The 25,890-nt window shown below is 42.1% G+C and overlaps 2 protein-coding genes across 2 annotated transcripts; both read left to right on the top strand.

Moving 5' to 3' along the window:
- The first annotated feature begins 3,922 nt into the window (after nt 1-3,922).
- LOC124691566 (threonine--tRNA ligase, mitochondrial 1) lies at nt 3,923-19,862 on the top strand. Its single transcript, XM_047224853.1, has 20 exons — nt 3,923-4,195; nt 4,806-5,043; nt 5,202-5,261; nt 5,363-5,452; nt 5,611-5,685; nt 5,819-5,947; nt 6,034-6,123; nt 6,487-6,575; nt 6,684-6,780; nt 6,873-6,959; nt 7,060-7,144; nt 8,305-8,399; nt 8,504-8,536; nt 8,731-8,817; nt 10,281-10,373; nt 10,951-11,043; nt 11,124-11,345; nt 18,687-18,758; nt 18,973-19,044; nt 19,613-19,862. Exons 1-20 carry the CDS (start codon nt 3,942-3,944, stop codon nt 19,706-19,708), a joined length of 2,157 nt encoding a protein of 718 aa, XP_047080809.1. The 5' UTR covers nt 3,923-3,941; the 3' UTR covers nt 19,709-19,862.
- Nucleotides 19,863-21,553: 1,691 nt separating this feature from the next.
- On the top strand, nt 21,554-25,118 carry LOC124689503. Its single transcript, XM_047223026.1, has 3 exons — nt 21,554-21,665; nt 21,770-21,919; nt 22,152-25,118. The coding sequence occupies exons 2-3, from the start codon at nt 21,908-21,910 to the stop codon at nt 25,116-25,118; spliced, it is 2,979 nt and encodes a 992-aa protein (XP_047078982.1). The 5' UTR covers nt 21,554-21,665; nt 21,770-21,907.
- The last annotated feature ends 772 nt before the right edge of the window (nt 25,119-25,890 follow it).

Consider the following 25,890-nt stretch of genomic DNA (forward strand, 5'->3'; position numbering starts at 1 on the left):
TTGGCTCGTGGCCAGCATCTCCTTTCTCGGCGGTCTCTAGAGCCTCCGGATCCGCGGCGTGGCCCGGAGTTATAGGTGTGTTAAGAACTGCTCGCGCGGCCACCTCTTTCGCCGACAGGATTTCCTCCGAAGGGGAATCCCTTTGGGGACGCACCCGAGACATTGGAGATCCTTGTTGGGATGGTTCGGATTGGCCGACTTGGTCTCCGTGATCCGGTTTGTCCCAGCAGCCGCTACCGTTGCGAGAACCCGCTCGGCCGGGCGGAGTTGACTTCGAGCTGATCGCCGAGACCATACTCCTCCAACTTGCGCACGAAGTCATCGGATTCCATGGACGGGGTGTCTCCGAAATTGGGCTCGGATTGCCCAAGATCGACTCTTCGACCGGAGCTTCGCTTTCTCCGACAGCTGAGCCTCGATCCGGATCCGCGTTGTTTTCCGGGCCTCGACCTGCGCGGGACCAGCTCCGACTTCACGAGGGGCGGTTCCGGCGGTATGGGCCAAGAAGTGTACGAAGTGACACCTTTGCTTCTCTAACACTCGGGAAACCCAGGCGGATTCGCATTGGTCTTCCACCTTTGTTTCCTCGCTCGGGGCGGATTGGGTGGGTTTTGAAATTTTCGGATCTAAGGCGGAATCTTCGCTAGGAAGTTCCAGCTGCCTCGTATCGGATTTTCGCGACCGCGTCCCGCTCGGGCCGGCGGTCGCGTCGCCGCTTACTTACTGCGTGGGTTTCCGTCGGAATCGACGGTTTCCCGATGAAGATGTGTATGCCGCCAACCGGGACGATGGAGAGCTTGACGGGGTCGGTTTTAGCCGGAATCCAACACTCATCCGGAGGGACGATCGACGGATTTCCGGCGTAAAGGACACGCCCCACGGCCGATGGTGTCGTCGTAGCTTCCCATGGCGGAACCCTCCCGGCTCCGGCCTCCGCACGCCGCATGCTCCCACGTGTGGGCGCCAACCGCCGTTGCCTAATCGACGGCACCTCGGAGGAGGGATCCTCACGAGGGGGAGAAGAAGTAGGGGCCATAGGGCGGAGTGCACACGGGACGGTGGTACGCGAGTTACCCAGCCTTCGAACACCCGCACGATGACAGTGGCCTACCGTCGCTTGTCCGGAATTATCCGGGCGCTTTCGCGTTGTTGCAATGAGTTGTGGTTGTGCCTCTAGGGCTCCCGGGATCCGGCTTATAAAGGCGCACGGATCTAGGGTTTACATGGAGAGTCCTAGCCGGATTACAGACAGCCTAACTACGGTACAATATCTTGCCGTGCACGTCACGGATCCGCCTTCCATATACGTCGTACTGGATCCGGGTTCCTCATGGGCCTCCATGGATCCGGGTTACTCTTATGTCGGTGCGGATCCGGCCTGCTGATCCTGGGGCTGGACTTCTTCCTCGCATGATCAACGAGCAATCGGGCCGCCCGATGGGCCACATGCCTCATCACCGTCTGTGGGCCACCCGGACTTGCCGGATCTAGGCACTGTCGATGGTACACCTATGAAGTATACCCACAACACGCGACAGCGAAGGCATGGAGCGAGGGGCCATAGCAAAGGCGGCGAACCGGCTATTGGTCACGGGCCGAGCGCATCAAGCGAAGACTCGACTACGATGTCGAAAGGACGATGGACGGTTCCATACGGAGTAACTACAATTACAATGCTAATTGATGGGGGCTTCCCTTTGGATTAGATAGTACCAGCAGGTACCATCCATTTGTGAGTCGTTAGATGCAGATGTCATGGACTGTGGAGAAACTTTTCAAGCAGTGCAGAATTTGCCGTTGGTGTTTTTGAGGAAATCGACCACCTCCTATAGCTCGAAGCTTGGCTTGGTTGGCGCCAACGACGTGCGGCGCGGGAGAGAAGCATCTCCCTGTCCCGAGAAGGACGACGAGTAAGAACCCCTTTCCCATTGGGATCTTAGCCCTGAGCTAGTTATACTTGTTTGCATTTTTGAGGAAATCGGCCACTTCCGATGCTCGAGCTTGGCATGGCCGGCATGGGAGACGTCCTGGAAGCTTGTCACATTTCATGTATACAATGCATGTATACCAATCACGCCCATGAAAAATTGAATGCACTGGGCAGTTATCTTTGCCATGGATCATAACTTACTTAATTATTCTCGTATACTCAGCATGCAATTATTGTATAAGAGATAAAGCAGGATATGGGCGCTAGAATTTAGGGTCTTAATTTCTCCAGAAAATCTGGAAAAGGATTGCCTCCCAATTTTATTTTTTCTTGTATTAATAACCAGGAAAGGAAATTGTGTCAGAGATTTTTCTGGGGTGCATTAGCATGGAAAGGAAATTTGTTTCCCATTTTTCCTCCTGTGGGTTAAGTAGGATCAGATTTCATCCCTTTTTCTCAAAATTGACATGCGATGAAAATAGATGTTTTTGAGGGTGATCAACGGTTAATATTGCTCCAATGTTTGATGTCAAAGTGCACACCATCCCCAACTGCAATATAATAGTAAAGATTTTTCCTCCTGTGGGTTAAGTAGGATCAGATTTCATCCCTTTTTCTCAAAATTGACATGCGATGAAAATAGATGTTTTTGAGGGTGATCAACGGTTAATATTGCTCCAATGTTTGATGTCAAAGTGCACACCATCCCCAACTGCAATATAATAGTAAAGATGCTACAAGATTAAAAGTGCATATAAATTTCTAGATTTTCTGATGAACTAGGGTTTCCTAAAATAGCAAAATTAGGCAGATTTGATAGAATTTCGGATGGAATTGAGAAGATTTGTGATCATGTTTGATGAACTAGGGTTTGCTAAAATAGTAAAATTAGAGCAAATGTGATAAAATGCACCACGGCGTGACAAGGAGACAAGTGTGATTAAAAAGATAGATCTGTGACTTTGTTTCGCTGGAAGTTTATTCCTCAAAATCCTTTTGCCAATGAGCTATTTTTGTCCATTTTGCACATTGAAGTAGCCTGTCTTGACATGTTTAAATCTTAAGCATTCTAAAGGCTCATTTGATTCAATTTGATTCATAGGATAGGAAAAACATATGAATAGAAAAATCATAAAATTAAGATGTCATACGTATGTGAATCCTAAGGGGAGATGGAGTGTGTTTAATTGTTGCAAATGAATTTTTCCATGAGGTATGACCTAATGATTTTTTCCTATAGAATTTACACTACAAGATTCCGTTTCTATATGATGTGTTCTTATGAATCAAACAACTTGTATTGTATAGGAAAATTTCCCATAAAATTTTAATCATATACAATTTCTTTACAAATCCTATGAATCAAAGAATCCCTAAAGATGGAATCTAAACCGGCGAGGTTGATGACGAAGAATTCGTAGTTTCAAAATTGGTTTTTAGATGAGTTTTCAAAATTGTTCGGGGTAAACATAGATCTCTACATGTGTCCATTTCTCCATCCATATTGAGATTTGGCACAGTCCATCATAGGTTCATGAGGAAGATCACAATGCACTAAAAGACATCCGAGCAACCAAATGAGAATTAACCTGTGGTTGGATAGTTAGGAGGGTAAAGGATTAACCCAACAGAGTTCAAATTCCAGATTTGATACTTTGGTGTCTTATAAAGACGGAATATTCTTCAGTGGAAGACGATGTTCCCGTCGACAGCAACTGTGGTGACTTCAGCAATCTCGAGACCCACCGGATCAGTTTCTTCAACACAGTCTCTTGAATGTGCTCATAGAGATAGGGTGTGCGTGTCTGCGAAGTGCGCGCGTATATGTGAACCTTTAATTGTAGTACTGTGTTTCGAGAAAAAAAAAATACCCTAGATGATGACTTAGCCAAACTCAGGAGGCCACGACACATAAAGCCAAACAAAAAAAAACCCTCGGGCTCAAAGCCTCAAACCCTTACCTTTACCTTCGCAGTCGCAGCTCATCTCCCCTTCCAGCCGCCGCCGCTATATGCTCGCGTGCCTCCGGCGAGGCCTCCCGCTCCTCCGGCAGCACCGGCCCCGCCCGCTCTCGCCCTGCCCCGCTCGTCTGCTCCCCCTCTCGTCCCTCCACCTCTCCAGCGAGGCGATGGCAGATCCGGCTCCGGCTGTGGTGCCGGACGGCGCCTACCTGGAGGCCGTGACGCAGAAGCGGATCCGCATCTTCGAGGAGGTCCAGGCCAGGCAGGCCCTCGAGCGCCTCAACATCGGCGGCGAGCCAATCAAGTGGGTCTTCTCACCAAGTGCTCGCGTGTTTTGTTTTAGGGGTCATAGTCAACCGAGAACTAACTTTGTTCTCGGTCAGATGATATCGTTAAATCTCTGTTGCAATTCATGTTGCAACTCATGACTAGCGCGAATCGCAATGGAAATCAAATGGTATAGGACTTGACTGAGCACGAAGTTGAGAACTAGCAAATCCCTTTGTTTTATTGGCTAGCGCAGTTAGTTAATAGGGATTCGGAAATTGTGTAGCAGCGTGGCTGTGCCGCCTGCAGGGGCAGTTTTGATATGCGTATGTATGTTCTGCTAGATATTTCTGCTCACGTTGCCTGGTACTGTTCACCGGGGCATTTGATTGTTGGCGAGATCTAAACATTATTATTACAGTATCACGTAGGAAACATGTTCTGTATGGTTTGGCAAACTTGCATTTTAATTTTTACCAAGGATGCCACCGGGATCATACTATGATTCTGAACCTGAACACCATCCTACCGTTTTCCTCATTCTTGGGAATTAAAAAATTCAAATGCACTGGGAGTCATCTGCTTTACACGATGGAAATGATTTCTTCTACCCACTTGTAATGTTTGTTTTCTGCAATTTCATTCAGGATAACTTTGCCTGATGGCGCAATCAAGGAAGGCAAGAAGTGGATATCAACCCCAATGGACATTGCTGCGGGGATATCAACTGGGTTAGCAGCTAGCTGCTTGATAGCTCAAGTGAATGGTGTACTCTGGGATATGGCGAGGCCATTGGAAGGTGACTGTGAATTGAAGTTGTTTAAGTTCGATAGCGATGAAGGCCGTGATACGTTCTGGCACTCGAGTGCTCATATTCTTGGAGAGGTGAGTTAAAGCTTCCCAAGATATCTTTGGGTGTATTTTTTCTTGTTTAAGCCCAAATTGCGTGTTATATCCGCATGCTGTTTTGGCTTTGCCCATGTTTCTGTTAGAAATCATTCTCGAAGTTCATGTTTTTACTAACTGAATATGTTCATTTGTAGTCTCTTGAGAGGGTGTATGGCTGCAAGTTGTGCATTGGTCCTTGTACTACAAGGGGGGAGGTACGAAATTATTCTAGGTTGCGGTTAGCGCATGAGAATAAGTTAGTTCTATTTTCCAATCATTACTCATTTTCTGATGTTCCGACTTTGCCTATTATAAGGGTTTTTACTATGACGCCCACTACAATGACCTGACACTGAATGACACACATTTCGATGCCATTGACAAGCAAGCCAAAAAGGCTGTTGCGGTATGCTATCATATTCTACTTAATCCAGATGTACTCAATTTTTTTCCTATCCTTATTTTGTGGAGACTGCCCACCCATTTTAAAGTAGCACCTTATATATGTGACATGACTAAACTGCTGCTTTAACAAGTATTTTACTTCAACACAAATTAATGCAGGAAAAGCAAGCATTTGAACGCATTGAAGTCTCCAGAGCAGAAGCCCTTGAGATTTTTGCCGAAAATAAATTTAAGGCAATCTTCTTCGTGCATATGTTGTTCCTTTTGATTGTTTATATTTATATTTAAATATCAGTGTGTTGATTGTATCACACATGACACGTCCGCGGCATTTTATTCAATTTCTTGAATACTTTTGGAACTATAGGTTGAAATAATTAATGAATTGCCCGAGGACAAGACCATTACAGTATACAGATGTGGTCCTTTAGTTGACCTTTGCCGTGGCCCGCACATCCCAAATACTTCTTTTGTTAAAGCTTTTGCTTGCCTCAAGGTATTTTTGCTTTTTTTATCCATTGAGCTACAGGTTCTCTTGATGATATTTGGTACTTCAGATTTGATATTACGTGTAAATATTAGGCTTCAGCATCATATTGGAGAGGAAAAGCAGACCGTGAGAGCCTGCAGAGAGTATATGGAATCTCTTTCCCTGATTCTAAACGTCTCAAGGTACATCATATAATTCCTGATATCGTTGATGATGTGGAAACTGGAAAGTTGTCATGCACATGTATTTTTCTCAGAATACATTCCTTGAACTTCAGCTAGCATCTTTCTTTCTTTCTTAATGTTTTCGCGGTGGGTTAATTTACACAACACACTGAACATTAGCTGTGTACAGCTTTTCCTGTGTCCTTGTGAAGGCATATAGCTCAGACATATTTACTGTATTATAAAATATGGTTACATCAAAGACAGCACAGTCCTGAATTTTAATTTTAGGTAGTATACACTTCTAAGTGTTCTTTTATCTTCTCGTATTGTCAACGCCCTATTCTCTTTTTCATGCATGCTTTTCTTTACGATCTGCAGGAATATCAGCATATGATAGCGGAAGCTAAGAAACGTGATCATAGGTTATTAGGGCTGTCACATGAACTCTTCTTTTTCCATCCACTTAGGTACCTTAGCATTTCCTATCTGAATTTTCTTCTTTTCATATCCTTACTTCAGATCTTTGTTTATCAGACTGCCTTTAGAATAGCTCTTTGAACTTTGCAACTATGCAGCCCAGGAAGCAGCTTCTTCCTTCCAAATGGTACTATAATATACAATAAATTGATGGATTTTATGCGACAGGAGTATAGAAAGAGAGGCTACCAGGAGGTAGTATTAAATACAACAATTATCTTTTTATATCATCGATAGTTGTACAACAATGTGTGTTCTATATTTCTAATCCATTTGTATGTATTTAGGTTTTGAGTCCAAATATTTACAATATGCAACTTTGGGAAACCTCTGGACATGCTGCAAACTACAAGGACAACATGTTTGTTTTTGAGGTAGGCACATCTGCAGACACTGCAGAAATATTGTGTCATGCTATAGATACATCGCTGACGGGTGATGACCTTTACGGGTGGTTATTTTACTCTTGTGCAGATTGAGAAACAAGAATTCGGCCTTAAGCCAATGAATTGTCCTGGCCATTGCTTAATGTTTGGCCACAAGGTTCGATCGTATAGAGGTGAGCTCCTCTCTTGCTGTCCTGATTCCTTTAATCAGAAATTAGTCAAGTAAATATGTAACATATTGGAACTAGGTCTAGTAGGTCATATACGTACTATGTACCATCACTGGTTATTAGAAAGCGCAAGCGCACTTAGGCCATGTGCAATGAATAACCATATAGTGTGGAGCTACCTATCGAGTACTGGTCCATAGTTTCAATACCTTGCAAGATCTCAATTGTGCAGATCTTAAAGCTTCTTCCTTTCTGAACTGTCTTTCTTGTAAGATCTTACGCTATCGTTTTATTACATTGGTACTGTGAGAAGATGCACATTTATTATTTAGCAGTCATTGCTTTGTCTCATTTTGGTGACCTGTTCTTTTAATGAAAATCACACAATATTTAGTTGCACACACCACTAAATCACCCAAAAGCTCGAACTGATGGAGAAAGATTGTCCCTATGCACATGTTTTTTTTAGCCCAAGCTTGCCCTGAAAAAATGGGTAGTCAAAAACTCTGCCAAGTTTTGCTTTCTGAGGCCTAGTTTGGTACTAGAGTTTTTGTGGGGATTAGTGGGGGTAATCACCACTTATTTCTAAAAGCATGTTTGGTACTAGAGTATTGAGTGAGTTTCATCCCCGCTTATCCCCACTTTTCCCCAAATCTTAGTGTATTTTTCTCAGTCCCCAATACTCTACCCCTATGTAGTGGATTGGGGATGGGGTTTTGTGTGAATTGGGTGAAGGTAGGGCTTTTCACCCAATACTCTAGGGATTATCCCCACTAATCCCCACAAAAACTTTAGTGCCAAACAAATCCTGATGAGTTGGCCAGTGTTGGCAAGATTGAACATAGTGGGTAAAGATGCTTCAATATATTTCAACACAGAGCGCAACAATCCAGTTTTTTTAGTTGTGTATCGAGCTAGCCTTTTCTAGGTACAAGTACCTGAGCCCAAGATTATGAAGATGATTAATTATGAGGCCGATAAATGTTTAGTACTCAGATCAGTGAAAACTTGGCATGCACAATTTGAGCTATGGGTTGTGTACAACAATAAATTGAGCTTCTCTAATAGACTGTTTGAGTAAATCCTGTGTGCTTCTTTACTCATGTGGATCTTTACCAATTTTGTGCCTAATCCTAGCATATCTGCTTAATGAAACCCTGCAGAGTTGCCTCTCCGCATGGCTGATTTTGGGGTTCTGCACAGAAATGAGCTTAGTGGTGCACTTACTGGTTTGACACGTGTCAGAAGATTCCAGCAGGTAAAGGATAATTTGATCCATGATTTTTGCTAAGATTAAAGAAATGCTATCGTTTCTGATTAGCTCTATACTTTGATCATTGTTTTGCTTTATGTTCCTTTCAGGACGATGCCCATATTTTTTGCACAGAGAGCCAAGTAAGTTTGTGATTGCATAGAAACATTTTGCTGTATGAAATACAGAAATATATTCCATGTGCAATTTTTCAGTAGGTTTCAGAATTTAGCATATCCTACAGTAGTTGTGCTGTGGTTTGGATTTATTGACTGCTTGAGTTTGTTTCTGAGTTTGTATTATTGCATACCTATTTTAAATTATTTTGTTGGTGCAGATTAAGGATGAAGTCCGGGCTGCTTTGGAATTTGTTGATTATGTTTATAAAATATTTGGATTTAAATACGAGTTAGAGTTATCAACGGTAACCGTCGCCTCCTCCTTTTATTGTACTTGTAACATTTGCTGCAGCTTCCGAAACATATGTGTCAGTTCTCGTGAAATGATGCCACAGGTCGCAGCATGCAACTTTACTGTACTGAATAAACTTGAAGTATTTCAATGCATCTTAGTAGACAACCTTGTTTCCTTTTCTTCAGTTTCACATATTTATGATCGAAGTTGAATTACTACATCATGTAAATATATTGACACTCTTACTGTGGTATGTTACCATTGATTTTCCTTGTGAAAGCACTGAACATCTCAGCAATGATTCAGCGCTGGGTATGTATCCATTGTTGCATTTTCTCGTTTTATTATGTTTGCGTGATATATGTTTCGTTAGTAATAGGTGTATGAATGTTGGTCTGGTTAATGAAATGCATATCGATCTATCTGCTGGTTTTCTAGGCTGCTAGCATTATGATCAATTCATGTGCTGTCATCTTTTCTTTGGTCAAACACTGAGAATATTAGCATGCCATATTTGATGACCATGGCATTTGGCATCCAATTCAGCTTTATTACACAACAACAACAACAATATCAAAGCCTTTTTCCCAAGCAAGTTGAGGTAGGCTTGATCCCAACGGAAACATAAGGAAACCAAAACAAAGGAGAGAGAAAAAAGAACAAGTAAACTAAGATTTTGGCACATGGATTGCTGATTTCCATGCGGTCCTATAAAGAGCCAAATCTTTAGGGATATTGTAGTCCCTCATATCCTAGCCTATCACATATTACCTCGTTCCTAATCCGGTCCTTTCTTGTATAGCCACATATCCACTGTAGCATGCGCATTGCTGCAACACTCATTTGCTGGATGTGTTGTCTTTTAGTGGGCCAACATTCTGCTCCGTATATAACTTACTTTAAGCTTTTGTGGGACCTTCTTGTCACATAGGATTCCAGATGCTTGTCGCCACTTCAACCATTCTGCCTTGATCCTGTGGCAAACATCCTCACCGATATCACCATTGCTTTGCGGCATTGATCCCAAGTATTGGAAGGTGTGCCTCTTAGGCACTATTTGTCCTTCTAAACTAAGTTCTTCATTTTTGCACCTAACACCACTTAAGTCGCATCGTGAGTACTCGGTCTTGGTCCTACTAATTCTAAACCCCTCATCAGTCCCAATTCAGCCTTATTGTGTGCACATTTTTCCATCTCTTGCGTGCAATGTGTAATCAATTTGCAGCATATTCTAGAATACGTATGAACACATGAATAGTGTTAAAGATGATAGAGAGCAAAATGGCTGCTCACAACTCTACATTTTGTTCCATCACTGTAGTTATATCTTGTACAAGAGTCATGTGCCACATGTGCTTAAACCTACTGCTGGACTGGCCTTGTTACCATATTTACTGAATAAATAGTTGATGTTTATTAGACTAGTTAATCCAACTAATCTGAAATAGTCTCATAAATGCTTTTTTTTTTCAGAGACCAGAGAAGTATTTAGGTGACATTGAGACCTGGAACAAAGCAGAGCAACAACTGACCGAAGCATTGGCTGAGTTTGGGAAGGAATGGAAGGTACCTTTATGGATCCATTGGCATAATGTTTCCATCACTCGGTGCTGCTAGATGTGCATTTATAACACCTAGTACTTTCAGGGCATGCTTGGTTTATAGCTTAGTTTGCCACAACTATGCCTAGGCAAAGTGTGACTTGCCACAATGAAGTAGCTAACAAAATCCACAAGAGCGTGGGAATATTTGCCAAAAAATCATATTGCACATGGACCATAAGAACAATAAAGTGTGGCAAGCCACAGTTGTGGTGCAAACCAAACACGTACCTATGAAACTGTAGCATGCCTGAGGTTAGGACTTGGTCTGGCCAGCTGTGACTGGGAACCAAACAGGGCGGATACAAAATGTCAGGCCCTGCGACATTTTTCATAACCTGATTTGGGATAGCTGATAGTTCTTGTAAACCCAAGTTACCAATGTTAATATGTATGCGGTTTTTCGTTCTTCTTGTGACTGATTGGGTTTGTATCAGTGTTAGCAGGTTAGTATTTTACTGCAGTGTTCTAATTCTTACTGGAACAAACTGCCAGTGCCTGGATGTTTCTTAAATCATGATTCTGTACTTACACCTGTGCAGATCAATGAAGGGGATGGTGCTTTCTATGGTCCAAAAATTGATATTGGTGTGTTTGATGCCCTGAAGAGGAAATTTCAGTGCGCAACTCTGCAGGTTCTCTTTAATGTTATCTTGGCATCAACTGTTGAGAATCAAATTGTCTTGTATTTAACCTTTATTATTGTTTGTTGCAGCTCGATTTTCAACTGCCCAGTCGCTTCAAGTTGACCTATTCTGCAGAGGATGAAGCCAAGCTTGAGAGGCCTGTGATGATACACAGGGCAATACTAGGATCAGTTGAAAGAATGTTCGCCATCCTTCTGGAGCACTACAATGGTAAATGGCCTTTGTGGTTAAGCCCTCGCCAAGCCATTGTATGCTGTGTATCGTCCAATTCACTAGAATATGCAAAAAAGGTAATAGTCCTTTTTATCTGAGAATTGATTATCTTCATATTTCTTCTCTAGGCTGGCTAATAATTCAATTTTCATGGCTAACTGTTCTTACTTGGTCTCCATTGAAATTTCATGGTATCTTTGCTGTTTCTTTGTGGTGTGTTACTGTTTTTCCCTTTCTCTTTTACATTCAGTTACTATGTTTGTGAACATGTAAGTTATCCAGTGAGTTCTAGGCATGTTTGATTCTGTCAAATAACTTGTTACTATATTATAATGCTACTTACCTTTTGCCCCTGTGGGCACTTTTTGTGGCACATACATGTCATGTTATCCATATGTGCCAACTTCCATGGTCAAACCTTTCTGGCATGCTTGTCTTTATTGAGTATCCACAGTATGGAGTATGGCCGAATTGACCACGGAATTCTGCACGTATGCTCGTAGGCCCACTTTCCTATTGGAACCCCTGCAGATGCACATCATCCTGGGTGTTGTTTCACCCTGCCCCATTTTTTTTTGAACAACACCCTGCCCCATTGAAGAGCACCTTAAAACCTCTTGTTAGAGCATCTCCACCGGCGCCCCCAAATAGGTGCCGGCAGTGCCCTATTTGGGGCACCGACACCTGCTCCCCAATTTGGGGAGAGGTTGCACACATTGGCGACCTCCAAACGTCTGTCCCTAATAAATTTAAAATTTCACAAATTTTGAATTTGCACAAAAGACATCAGATTTCATTAGAATTTGTATACAAACTAGTTGAATGCCCGTGCGTTGCTACGGTCCCTCTTTTCATCAACAACAGAAATAATGAATGTGGATACTCATGTGCATAAAAAAAGCTCCACATGTTTGAAGTGTATTTCGCATCCTCTAGTAAACTCGGTTTTGCTTTGGCTGATTCTCTCAAACGCACATGCAACATCTATATTTAAGTCCATCTGGAGTATATGTCGACAGTTAAAAGTTGTACCAATCAAGTCTGCATTACGATTACATGGCTACACTCGCTTGTTCTTGACTCTGTTCTATGCTGGGCCTAAGTCCTCCGTAGTGCTAGCTGAATGCGCTTATATTTTCTTACTCTCCTTCCTATAGTATTTAAAATACATTACAAAAGTTGTTTGGTGCCACTACAATTAAAAAATTTGGGATATAATAGTAATAAATAGATGGCTCTACAGAAGGCAGAGCCATCGACATAACTTCACTGGATCAGCTAGTAAGAAACCCTTTTTCTCATATAAATGGGGAATCTATATAGTTGAAACATTGTTAGTACAACGTAACAGGCTACATAACAGGTACATGTCACCACATAGTAGTATTACTTGGTTAGCTAAAACACGTGATGCAACCCTATTCTTAACACGATAGACGATAAAATGCTTGATCTCCACCTGTATGAGATCATATTTACCATCTCGATGTATCAATCCATTCCTAGAGGCTCGATCGTCACCTCCAGCTTTTTTAGTGTTGCATTATCTTCCTTAAGCTAATGCTTTCCTTTCATGTCACATTATAATCGTAACATGAGGATAAATTGTTGAAAAAATGCATTAGTATGTCTAGAATAAATTCACAAAATAATTAAAGTCAGCAAATGGAAGTATCCAAAAGGAAAACTGAGCACTAAAATCATATTGTGGTATGTGAAATGATTGAACATGTATTTTTCCATGAATTGTTTTGTCATATAAATACATCTGTTTATATTCTCAAGAAATATGTTGTTGAACTTCATCAAATATTCAAATTCCTGACAAAAAAAACCAACCAAAGAATTGAACAAATTATATAGGTTAGTTATACTATGGCACATTACCTTCCCCAAACATGTAATACATAACTGTAGCAGTACCTCTCAAACAATTTTAAAAATAAACATTAACTCTGGTGGGTACAAAAACAGAAGAACAAAATTTTATTTTTCTCAAAATTATAGCCTCATATAAGCATAATATCTACATAAGAGATATATTGAGTATAAACCCAAGAAGAAGAATATTGTGTCTCCTTCATGCCACCCCTTGTGAAAAGATATTCATACCTGCTCCACGAGACAAATACATACTGAAAAAATAGAGCTCCATGTATGCAATAGTTAGTTTACACTCTTACAGCTATAAGCATATGGTTTGACCACTTCCAAGTTCCAACATTCACCCAGAGTGTAAGTTCACATTTTGACTTCATATAGACCAATACTTCAAAAATGCTAAAGGGCCCCTATCATATAACTAAGAAGAACAGTAAAATAAACAAAACCTATAGCTAATAAGTTTGTTCATAGTACAAGCTAGCACTAATCATCCACAGTTAAAACTATATTATGACGACGATCATACCTATAAAGCAGAGCAGATGAAGAACTTATGAGGTTATTACCAAGAAATATGTTGATTGCAATGCCACAAGAAGGCGCAACAAGAAACATTCATGATACAACACGGAATGCATAACTGTTTGTTTGCATGGAAAATTAAATACAATGAACACATTAGAAAATAATTAAGATTGAGGTTGTAAACCAAAGGATAAACTATGTGCTCCACTCTTTCTACATTTTTTAAACATTGGGAGAATGTTCAACGGAAATTTTGAAGGAATTTTGTCTTCTTTATAGTTTGACCGGACTTCTTCGTATGCTAGATCAATAGTACATAATGTTTCCTAACCTTCAATGAACCCCTACTTCACTACAAGTTAGTACACAAAATATAACCGGCGCAGATGATGACTATGAAAACATAAAATACAGAACATACTAATGTATAAAAGTATGCACATACATTATGTTCTTGCAACCTGTAGAAGGTCTGGACATGCAGTAGATGCCTGGAGTTAGTCTGTCCAACGGTAAGATTAGAAAATTCAAAAGAATCAATAAGGCACATGGCATACCAATGAACTTTATCAGAATAGGAAAATAGCATGGCTTAATTAAATCCAAACCATGAATTATACTAAATCCACAAAAATAGCATGGTTTAATTAAATCCAAAAGAACCCTAAGTTATTCAAGATATAAAATATAACCTCTATACTACTGAAGGAAAGAGCATAAGGTGTACATATGCTCTGAGTTGCCACCATTCTGAGGCTACTACAACATGCAAGAGTGAACAACTGTTAGAGCATAGACAAAGTAATGAAGAAAACAGAATAAACAAAACAAATAGGGATGGTTGCTATCTTCTCATTGGGCAGAGATCAGTCTGAGCAATGTATGGAGGATTCAGTTGTAGATCAACCTCCAAATCAGAATTCATACAACTAATATCATTGGTTCAAACATGAACTCGATTCAAAACTGCAGTAGTTTAGTGGAGAAATGAAGCTAGCTCCATGAAGAAATTGACATGTCAAAGCTGAATAAAAATTCTGAACCGAATTATACAAAAAAAAAAATTAAATGTTAAATACAACAGCGACTTCCCATTCTTTGTTGCCCATCATGCATTGTACTTGTAAATAGAAGTCTTGATTTTGATTGTCCATCATAGAAGGTTCAAGGTTGTCCATATGAAATGCATGTATAATTAGCAATGTAATGAACAGACTTTCCAAAACAAAATTTCCAAATATTTGCATGTCACATGGTGTTCAGGACTGCTAAATTTCATCATGGTAAAAACATGCAAGGCTCTTGCATGGTTCGAAAAAAATTCATGGTAAAAACAGAAATGAAGCGAATGAATCAGGTTCAATTCAATATCGATGTAGTCAACATTTGCAAATATCTATGTAGTGAGGCCTCAAATATAGAGATCAAGGGCACTCGATTCCTTCATAGTTAAAACAATTCTATTATCCAACCATGATTGTCACTTGATATTATCCATGCGGAGTTGGGGCCAAATACTGACCGTCAGGGTTCTATACAACCTTAACAAAAAAAAAATTGCAACCTGAACTGTCCTATTGCTCCCATAGATGGAAATGCCAGGAGCATTGTCCGAGCATTGCCTAGAACCTTCAGCACCAACATCATGCATGTGACACCAATTCGTAGAGCACCTGAAAGTAGGTTTATTTCCAACCCCTGCAAGACAGAAGGTTCGGGGAGAGAATGGGGCTGCCACAGGTATGTAAGACATTGAGTTCTCATTTTGCAGGCACTGTGAAGCTCGGACTTGAAACAGGAGCATGTCCCATGTTCTCACCTGCAGGCTTCGACGATTTCAACCTTGCTTGGTGCATCAATTTGTACATGTCTTTCCAATCAGGTCTCTCTCGATGGCATGAACCCAGAACATGTTCAGCGTCTCCTTCTTATCCTTGTAAGAAGTACACATGCAGATGTAAATCTGGGGCGTCGCAGACATGCAGCCAATTTTCCTGCAATCAGTTGTGCGTATGCATGTAGCATGCACGAGAGAGTTGGCTTCTAAATCTTTGCCTAGCATTTGGTGAAGTAACTTTTTTACAAGATCAACCTGCATCTTCTTGCAAAACCATCCAGATCAGATATCTATATACTGATTTGTCTGGTGGAAGGCCCTCTTTTAATAAGTTCGCCACGAATGAGTAGAAATGCATATGCGTTATTCTTCTTGTGGAAATCAACTGAGCCATGAAAATACACTATAATTGGGTGAAAATCATGTAGTCATATATATCAAAAACCATTAGTATAGACTGCTATGCCCAAATAGCCAGTGAAGTACTGTAGCGAGTTAGTCATTGGTTAAAATCACAAGAAAAAATTGGAGAATTTGTACCCATCATCTCAAACAACACCACGGCGGCGACGATCTGAGAATCGTCCGTGCAAACACTGCATGAGGTTTTTTTTATCTCCAGGACGATCTGTAATGGATGAAAGAATTAGATGTCCCTAATGCGGATGGGCGAGGATGGAGGCGCGGACCAAAGGAGTGTTCGTCGACAAGGAGGCGGGGGCCAATGGGGTGTTTGTCAGCGTGGGGGCGAGGAGAGTAGGACGCCCGCGGCGGTACTTGCCTGTAGCGCCGGGGCGAAGGATGGGGCGCCGGAACTGGAGTTCTCTTGCGGTGCAAAGGAAGATGCGCAGACGGGGAACTGATGAAGGATGGTTTCTTTTGGTACCGATTGAGTGATTAGTGGAGACATTTATGGCGAGATTTACTCAGGGTGACATAGGTGGTAAGGAAAGATCTCTTTTTCAATGTAAAGATATTGACTGCAATATTTTTGACTGTTTACCAAAGGGAGAAATTAGATCGCAGAGACTATGAGATTAGATCGAACGGTTCAGATGCTCCGAATCTCCTTCACCAAACGCGTTGTACGACATACGACCAACTCCAATATAATAGTATAGATTACTAAAGGGAGAAATTAGATCGCAGAGACTATGAGATTAGATCGAACGGTTCAGATGCTCCGAATCTCCTTCACCAAACGCGTTGTACGACATACGACCAACTCCAATATAATAGTATAGATTACTAAAGGGAGAAATTAGATCGCAGAGACTATGAGATTAGATCGAACGGTTCAGATGCTCCGAATCTCCTTCACCAAACGCGTTGTACGACATACGACCAACTCCAATATAATAGTATAGATTTGGCAAATTTAAACTACAAGACGGTAGAAAACACCTAATCTAATGATGATGGTCAAAGGCGTGGTAGTCGAGGAAGATGTCGGCGTCGTCATCCGAGGCAAACTCGAAGTCGTTGTCCTCTGGCTTTATCGCCAGCGCTGGTGCAACCCCGTCGAGGTCGATGACGTTGCCGCTGTTGATCGTCGACCACCACTCTGCCTGCCGCTCGGTCGCCGCCGTCACGTCCTTGTTGAACGACTGGTTGAACAACAAATGCTGGCCCGACGCATCCTCTGTATCGTTGGCACTGCGGTAGGCCGCTTGCATCTTCATCTCCACCTCCCATCACTTCTCCGGTGGAGATGGCGGGAGAACCGGCGTGAGGATCGGTGGCGCCTAGGCGGCGGAGGGGCGCCGGCGTTGAGGATGACGAGCTTGCCCTGTCGCGGATGAAGATCCTGCTGGCCCGTGTCAATTGTGGCTAGGGCGTCGAATGCACTAGAGCTGGAGCTAGAGCGTGACGATATTGAGTGCACCGCGGGAACGGTGGACCAGAACTCCAGACTGGGCCACGAGAAAGCACACCTGCCAGCGACTCCTCGCCGTCGTGGGTGGTAGCCGTACGTGACGAGTGTGGCATCGACGCCATGCCCATGCCACCAAGATCCCCGCCGACGCGGTTGAACCGGCTGGAGTCGGGGCCAGGGCCGGCAAACCTGGTGACCTCGGCCTCCTGCTCCCACGTCGCATCGCTGCCTCGGGAACCGGCGCACCCATTGACGGGATGGGCGGTTACTCGCTGCTCGGACGGCCCACACACCGAATCCTACGAGGCGCTTTGCGCCTTGAGCGTAGGGGCCAGCATGGGGTTGCTGACTATTTTATAGGGCTCCAAGTTGTGCCTCGGTGTGAGACCAAATTGGGATCGCTATTGGGGCCGCCGGTGGAGATGCTCTTATTGTTGCTTGTCTGTAACTTTTCAAATTGCACTAGTTCTTTCTAATGTCAATCTAGCACGGTTACTTGTTAGGGAGTACTGCATGTTGCTGGGAAATTCTGTTTTAGGCCCTCAGCTTTTTTGTTGGGTCTGTCGAAGCCTTAACTTATGAGGACTTCAAGAAAAAGTTTAATCTCTAGGCTATGACGTATTTTTTAAAATGTGTTGTCTGTCTGGTTACTTTATAGGATGTAGGTCGACCTGTTGGCTATACAAGGGGGTTTATCCAAAGATGTGGGCTTCTTATGGGCCTTTGTGCAGTTATATAATTGAGATTTGTTTGCAATGGTTTTTCCTGAAAAGAATTCTTTCATTCTTTGACATGGTGGGTATGATGTAGTCAATTTGGATTGTCTCTATTGTGTTCTTATTTGGTTTTATAATGTGATCTACTTGATTGATGGTACATTTGAAGCTCATGTAGTCTTTGTTTAAATTAGGCACAGTTGAGGATCAATCTTGGGTGAGAAAAGCGTGCTTAGGAGTGCACTTAAGCTTGCCTAGGTGCTTGGTGATATCAGAACTCCTAATTCAGAATTCCTAATGCATAGTTACGGTTAAGTGTGCCTAGGCTAGGCATGTGCTTAGGTGAGATAGGTGCTAGGCAGAGGCAAAAATTGGAATTTAGGCTTAGTGATTTTTGAACCACAGGATTAATAGATTATATGCACCGGATGTACTATTATTGAACTGTATTAACCATAGTCCATAACATATATGTCTTGCAGTCATAGTAAATATTTTCCATGATAACCTGATTTCACAATGTAGTTGACGTGTCTACATTAGGACACTTGGTGACTGAAGTGTTTGCTCTCATGCTTAGGTTCATGCTGAGATACGTGAAGCTGGTTTTCATGTTGACATTGACATGACTGACAGGACAATTCAAAAGAAGGTAATCAAATCTTGCCTCTCAGCGCGATTTCTCTGTTTTCTGTTGAAGTATATTCTTATTGTTTCATTTGTTTCTACTATCTGAATGGCTAAGATTGGAATTATATATAGCTCTGTGTGGTATACAAAAAAAAATGATTATTGGACTGCAAGGATCTTGTTTTTTCCTTGATCCTGCATCTAATATGGCCGAGCTGGCAAAATACGCATTGCAGGTGCGGGAGGCTCAGTTGGCCCAATTCAACTACATTCTTGTTGTCGGTGCAAAAGAGGCAGAGTCTGGAAAGGTTTGACTTTGCGAACTCTTTCGTAAAAGAATTGCCTTGTAAACAGGCCAATATTACTAATTTAAGCATATCTTTTTTTGTTTGGCGAAAGATCTAGAGTTTAGGCTGAAATAACGGAAATACATATTAGCCAATGATGTATATTTCAAGCACTCAAAATCTCAATATGAACTACTTTATATTCTAGGCCAGACAAAAATGACAAAATCTCACAAAGCAGTCTTGAAATGTGCACTATTCGCTATACTTGGATCAATACTTTTGTCGTTTTTTGTGTAGCATAGAATATAAAGTAGTTCGTATTGAGATTTTACATGTTTATAGGATACATCATTAATCAAAGATTTATTTTTATTTTTTTGAACATGCAAAATATGATAGTTGAAACTATGAAAAAAAAGATCTACATGTAGCTTGGCCTCCATTTGGTGTTTCAGCTAGTGTAAACGTTTATATTCTTTTGATCGTAAAATCATGTACCAGGCCATGTGTACTTTTTGAATACTAACAATGACAAATTCTGGTTCATATGGAAAGCTGAATTATATTTCATGACTTGTACTGACAGGTTGTCCTAAGGGTAAGAGACAGGGCCGATCTATCCACCGAAAGCATTGCTGATGTCATCACGCGTTTCCGTAACGAAGTTGCGTCTTTCCTGTGATTTTGAAGATACAGTCAACTTTTTTTTGCTGAACATTCACTAGTGTTGTAATTTTGTGCGATCTGGGGTGAATGACACCAAATCGTGATATCTTGTTCCTGTTCTCACAAGTACACATGATTATTATTATTATTTCGGAGAGTGTTATTACTCCTTCCAGCCCTCTTTGAAATGTGACAGCAACATCCAGGATTAGGACATGATCAGGATAGAAAATTTTCTGCAGATTCAAAAGTATGAACCGAAGACCTCATAAGAAGATTTTGCATCAAAACTAAAGAGCAGCAGTCGAAGTGTCTCCATTTGTTATTTTGCATCAAAACTAAAGAGGTGTGGTCGTAGTGTCTCCATTTGTTTAGTCGAATACACTGTTTTTTTAATTCGCAATGGATACAAATATAAAGAAATAATACACACATTGATACAATACACAGTAGTTTCAAGTTCAAACCTCATAAAAGAACATTTAGTTGATTTGTTAGTTTCTCTAGGTTAGGTAATCGGCAAATTGGGATCGAATTACTAAAATGGACTAACATAATCTTATTTGGATATGGATATATCCACTTCCACATCCACATTTCCTTCAAATTTGAATATCATATTTGTATTTTTCTTTGTTAAAACGGATTCGGATATTTGCCATAACCATTTTCATGGACTTACGGATTTGAATATTACCACTTCTATTTTCAATTTCTTGAATATGAATGTTCTTTTTTTTTTTTGCAAATCACGAATAGGAATATCGGATAATATGGGTTAAGCTATTAGTTTCCACCATACTGGTGCACCTATCTAAAAATATAAAATAACTCCCCCGCAAGGTCTCAAATGGGCTTAACGTCTCTTAAAGGAAAAAGGCTCGTCGCTCCACCCTAGGACAAACCAATCGCAGACCCGCACCAGAGACGGGGCTGGCGCCGCCGGCCGGAGCCGAGCCCTACCTTGCGCTGCTGCACCATCAGGTGTACAACTCCCTTAGGTCTCACATGGCTGTAGCTCCTAAAGGATAAGTTTGCGATCCCTAGGCATCATGCATTTCAGATTGTTTGGCATGCGTGCGGCCAGCACTTGCCTCTCAGCTAGTATATACTCCGGTGAGGCTGAATAGGCTAACGTATCTTGGCCTCGTTCCTCCGTTCGGACAAACCAATCGCAGACTGCAGTTTTGGTCAAATTCGGTCTAAATCTGGATGTATATAGACACCTCTTGGTGTATAGGTTTGCTCATTTTGAAAAAAAAAGACTGCGAAACTTAATTTGCAACGGAGGAAGAACTTGCTCTAGGTACCTGGAATTTAGTTGACTCCCATTCTGCACCCGGCCTCTTTCTTATCTTGTTAGCTGTTTGACTGTACATGGTAACCTTTAAACATTTTTAGGTGCCGCTTTAAATTTTTTGCACTTACTGATGTAGTAGCATCTTTCCTTCATGCTATAAATAAGATTGGAGTTGGAGATATCAGCTAGAGTCTGCAACATAGTAGGAGTACATTTTGCCCCCAATGGAAGTTAAAGCCCGAATCTGTATGATTGTATCCCCTGCTTCATAGTTTCTTCAACTCGCCTTGAAATATACAAAAGGTTTCAATTAGCAGGACGATTGGACAGTGAACAGACAGCCTTACAACCATTCGTCTTTATCTTTATACTCTACAGCTAGCCAGCAACAAGCAAAGAATTGATTTCCGTTTTTAGTGAAAGCTTCCTCTCAATGAAAGAGAGAAAGTAAAGCAAAAGGAAAGGATGTTACCACTTTCTCTTATTCTGTCTAAGGAATTTGTGCACATCACATGCACAAGCACGCACCACCCTAAATATTTTGTCGCAGCATGTAGCATGTCCCTTTTATGCTCTCCAGTTCGTCCATCTTGTACTGGCACCTGGACGTTTCATTCGGCTTATATCCGGCAACAGACCCTCTACATAGTACCAATTATTGAAAGTAACACAGGTATGTACCTCAGTAGCTAGCTTGCCTCACACCTGTGCTCAATTTGCCTGCTTCTACATAAATATATAACCTAGCTCTATTTATTGCCCGTGCTTGCATTTCAGTCTATACAGGAAGTCATGAACAGATTGGCGACTGGTTGAGAAATTAATCTGGAGATTGTTGAAGAATTGACTGTAAATCTTAAGCCTGAAATGAAATTAATGTAGTGGCTTGAGATCGGTGGATCCGACCAATTAATCATGCGAATTGAGGTATTTTTACACTTACCAATAATGTTTAATTCCTTTCGCTATGCATCATTTGTAGTAATACTTTGGTTAATGTTTACGTTGGGAGTGTCAATACTTAGTTTTCATCGTGTATGTGTATCTTCTTACATACTACTACTATGCATGCTCAACTACTTGAGTTAAGCAAAATGCTCAACTGTCCTTGCATGAGTGTTGCAACTTATGATCATCTCACTGCGGTGCACATATGCAGGTTATCAAGGCGGACACCATTGATGTGGCCATCGAAAAAATTCTCGTTGAACTTGGGGCAGATACTACAAGCACCAGAGAGAATGCCATTTATTTTGATGGCTGGGATGGGCTTGGGGCATCAGCCGTTCTACAAGCTGTTGCCGAACGCCTCAGAATATCAAATGACATTTCGACGAGGCCCACAGGGCTGCAGTTTGAGAAAATTATCCAAATCGACTGCTCAAAGTGGGAGAGCAGAAGAGCAATGCAGAGGGAAATCGCAGAGCAGCTGAAGCTTTCCAATTGGGTGATGGAGATGTTTGACAAACAAGACGAGGATGATGATTTTAACGGGTTAGACCAGAGTTCCCGCAGTGAGATAGCACAAGTTGCCAGAGAGATCTATAAAACCACACAGAATCACAAATTCTTGGTGATCTTACACAATGGTAGCAATGAGGAGATTGATATATTTAAATTTGGTCTCTACATATATGGATATGCCAATAGCAAGATGTTGTGGACTTTTCAAGGGAGGTTTCGTCTTGACCCCAAGATGATAGAGAATATGAAGAAGAGCACATCAAGTGATGTTATTCTTTCAGCTTCAAGAGATCAGCGAGATCTGCAGGAGCTTTGGTCTTATCTAGTTCGCCATGAGGCTGCACAAGTTTCATTCAATAAGCATGGCCACATCATTGATCCTGCGATTGCTGCTGAGTGTGTCTTGTATATGCTGAAACAATGCTCCACCGGCTCTCACATCGTTGACTACGACTGGGCTGTCCACACCAGTAACTATTGGGTGTGCGATGGAATCATCGCACTAACAGACATTGACAAAGCATGGCAAGTTAGCGATGTTCTGCAGCGTGAGGTGCGTTTGTTGGGCATTGACAACAGGCTTAATGTCGGCGAGTCAACAATAATTCCTTCCTCTCACCTGGTGAGGTCTACGGAATACATGCCATACTGGATTTCAACGGCAACTTGTGGATTTGTGCTGAGCCCCACTGGTATTATGCCCAAGAACATGTTTCAGCACTCTCACCGGCTTGGAGTGCTCAAGCTCTCAAGGTGTACCTTCAGCTTCTCATCGCCTCCATTTCTCTGTTGCCACAGTCTGAGATTCCTATGGCTTGAGCACTGCCAAGACCTCCTTACAAGAACAAGCACCACCGATCCTTACCAGTCAGATTCAGACAAGGAGGAGTTGGACAACAACATCACGATGTCATGGGAATGTTTCCAAAACTTGTGGGTGCTTGACCTGCGCTACACAGACTGTGATCAGATCTTGTCTACACGGGTGATGGATCTCATGACCCAGCTCAGGGAGTTAACCGTGATGGGAGCCAAGAACTGGGACATGAGCCATTTACGGGGACGACTGCGTAACATTCGCAAGCTCCGGGTAACAAAGTCCACATGCTACTTCAACAATGATGTGTTCACAGAGATGGAAATCATGGAGCTTCTTGATTTCTCGGGTAATACCATCAGACAAGGCATGACAAGGTTATCTGGGCCTGCAAGCAACAGTAGCCTTGAGACTGTCATGGTTGATGGATGCGATGGGTTAAAAATGATCTCCTTTAGGGGCTGCAAAGAATTGAAGAACATGTTCTTGAAAGGATTGTTGGGGAGTCTCGAGGAGCTGGATCTCTCAGGCACAAAAGTAAAAACCGTCGATCTTCGAGGAGTACAATCCAAACACCTAAAGCGGATCATCCTGCTGGGTTGCAAGAAGCTCCGTGCATGTGTACTAGGGAAAATTTGGCCAGAGGTGTTGCGGATCGACACCACCTCAACATCAACATCAACTGACAGAAGGGAAGCATCACACGCACATACATATGGTGATCGATCACTCCAGAAGCAGAAAGAAGAAATGTTGAAGAATGGATGGCAGATTTCTCTCACGGACGCAAGGTTCCTTAGGTGCTTTCCTGGTCTCAAAGGTTCTATAGGCAATTTACATCTTGATATATGTACTGCAGCCACTCTTGGTGGTAACAACGTCCAAGGAACAAGCAGTGATAAACTGATGCAAGTCCAACCGCATACAAGTACCTTAATGGGTTCCATGTACAGAGATGCCTTGATAGATGGCCCAGCTGAAGAAATAATGTTGTGGGATTGCCCGAAGATACCGATAGACTGGCTAGGGATGAGATGTGTCATAGAGGTGATCATGCAGGAGCGGGGAAATGAACTTTTGGAGGATGCTCCTGGTGGTTTGTTATTTCCTGGCTTTATATTTAATGGGGTTAAGTCACTGCACGTGTACGATAACTCGTCCATCACCAGTATCCCTGAACCTTCTCAGGGATCAATATGGAACTCGCTAACATGGTGCAGGATTGAGAGGTGCCTCAAGATACGCACGGCCTTCACTGTTCACCAAGAAGGTGATGAGAACAGGTTTAGAATTCTACGGACATTCTGGGCGTCCCAGCTCCTCTCTGCACGCTTTATTTGGGACAAGCAAGTTGACTGTTACTTCACATACCTGAAATTCTTGCACCTGGACCACTGCCCAAGGCTCGTACATGTACATGTGCTCCCCTTTTTCATATCTGTGACAAACATCGTCTTGTATTCACTAGAGACCCTCGAGATATTGTACTGTGGTGACCTCCAGGAGGTATTCCCTTTGGACTCTGAGCTTGAAGGGGAGGATGTAGTTGAAGTACCCAATTTGAGGCACATCCACCTGCATGAGCTCCCCAGTTTGCAGCGAATCTGTGGGCGTAGGATGTCTTCTCCTAACCTTGAGACCATCAAGGTTAGGGGATGCTGGAGCCTCAGGCGTCTGCCGGCCGTCGGTCGCGACACAAGGCCACCCAAGGTGGACTGCGAGAAGGAATGGTGGGACAATTTAGAGTGGGACGGGCTGAAGGAGCACCACCATCCTTCCCTCTATGAGCCGACACACTCTCTGTACTACAAGGCCCAGCTTCCCAGAGTCAGCCTACTCAGGTGACTGCATACATATATTTCCATCTCTTCCAACTTCGCTAATGTACCTACTTTTATCCTGAACCAAGCTAGTACTAATTTTTCTAGAACATAAGAACTACCTATTGTAGTTCCAATATATATGTACATATGTTCCAATCAATCATTCGTTAATGGTTTATTATGTTGCAGGTAATACATTCCTTCCATAAATTGATCATCATCTTCCTTCAACCAGAACGGTTGTATATGGTCATGCAGACTTAATTAACTGAAGCTTCCCTGCCACGTATATGTTGCTTGACCTACTTCCTGTTTGAATTGTTTGTGGGTTCCAGTAAAATTCCAATTTTGTTTAGTTTGTGTGGTCTCTTTTTTTTGCGGTAAAAAGGAAGTGATATTATAGCCCTGCACGTAGGTCTCTTTTTTAGTTTGTGTGGTCTCTGCATCTGCACTGCCTTGGTGTGGCGGTGGTACAGTCTCTCGAGCATAATGAGATATAAATCAGAGTGGGTATTTGGCAGACATAGCATGAGGCTGCCGTGCTCCTTATCCGTGTGTATGGTGTTGTTTGTTGTGGTATGAATTGCCAGCTATGGACTTACTGTAATTTTTGGTAACGATATTTGTGTGCTACTTTCAGAAATAGAGTTGTTAGCATAAAATCATCACATTTCCAGCTAAATTTCAATTTTGGTACCACTTTATGTTTCAGGAGCAAAAAGTCACCGCATTTTGCTTAGGTTTTCGAAATAAACACTAAACCGGTTCTAAACACGAATTGATAGCTAATCTGA

This window comes from Lolium rigidum, chromosome 2 (assembly GCF_022539505.1).
Source record: "Lolium rigidum isolate FL_2022 chromosome 2, APGP_CSIRO_Lrig_0.1, whole genome shotgun sequence".
Taxonomy (NCBI): Eukaryota; Viridiplantae; Streptophyta; class Magnoliopsida; order Poales; family Poaceae; genus Lolium; species Lolium rigidum.

Bases quoted from the DNA above. Each gene is read 5' to 3' on its own strand.
- LOC124691566 (XM_047224853.1), top strand. From the start codon at position 3,942: ATGCTCGCGTGCCTCCGGCGAGGCCTCCCGCTCCTCCGGCAGCACCGG. The intron at 6,960-7,059 runs GTAGGCACATCT...ACTCTTGTGCAG, and splicing joins ACAACATGTTTGTTTTTGAG to ATTGAGAAACAAGAATTCGG. The intron at 8,537-8,730 runs GTAAGTTTGTGA...TTGTTGGTGCAG, and splicing joins TTTTTTGCACAGAGAGCCAA to ATTAAGGATGAAGTCCGGGC.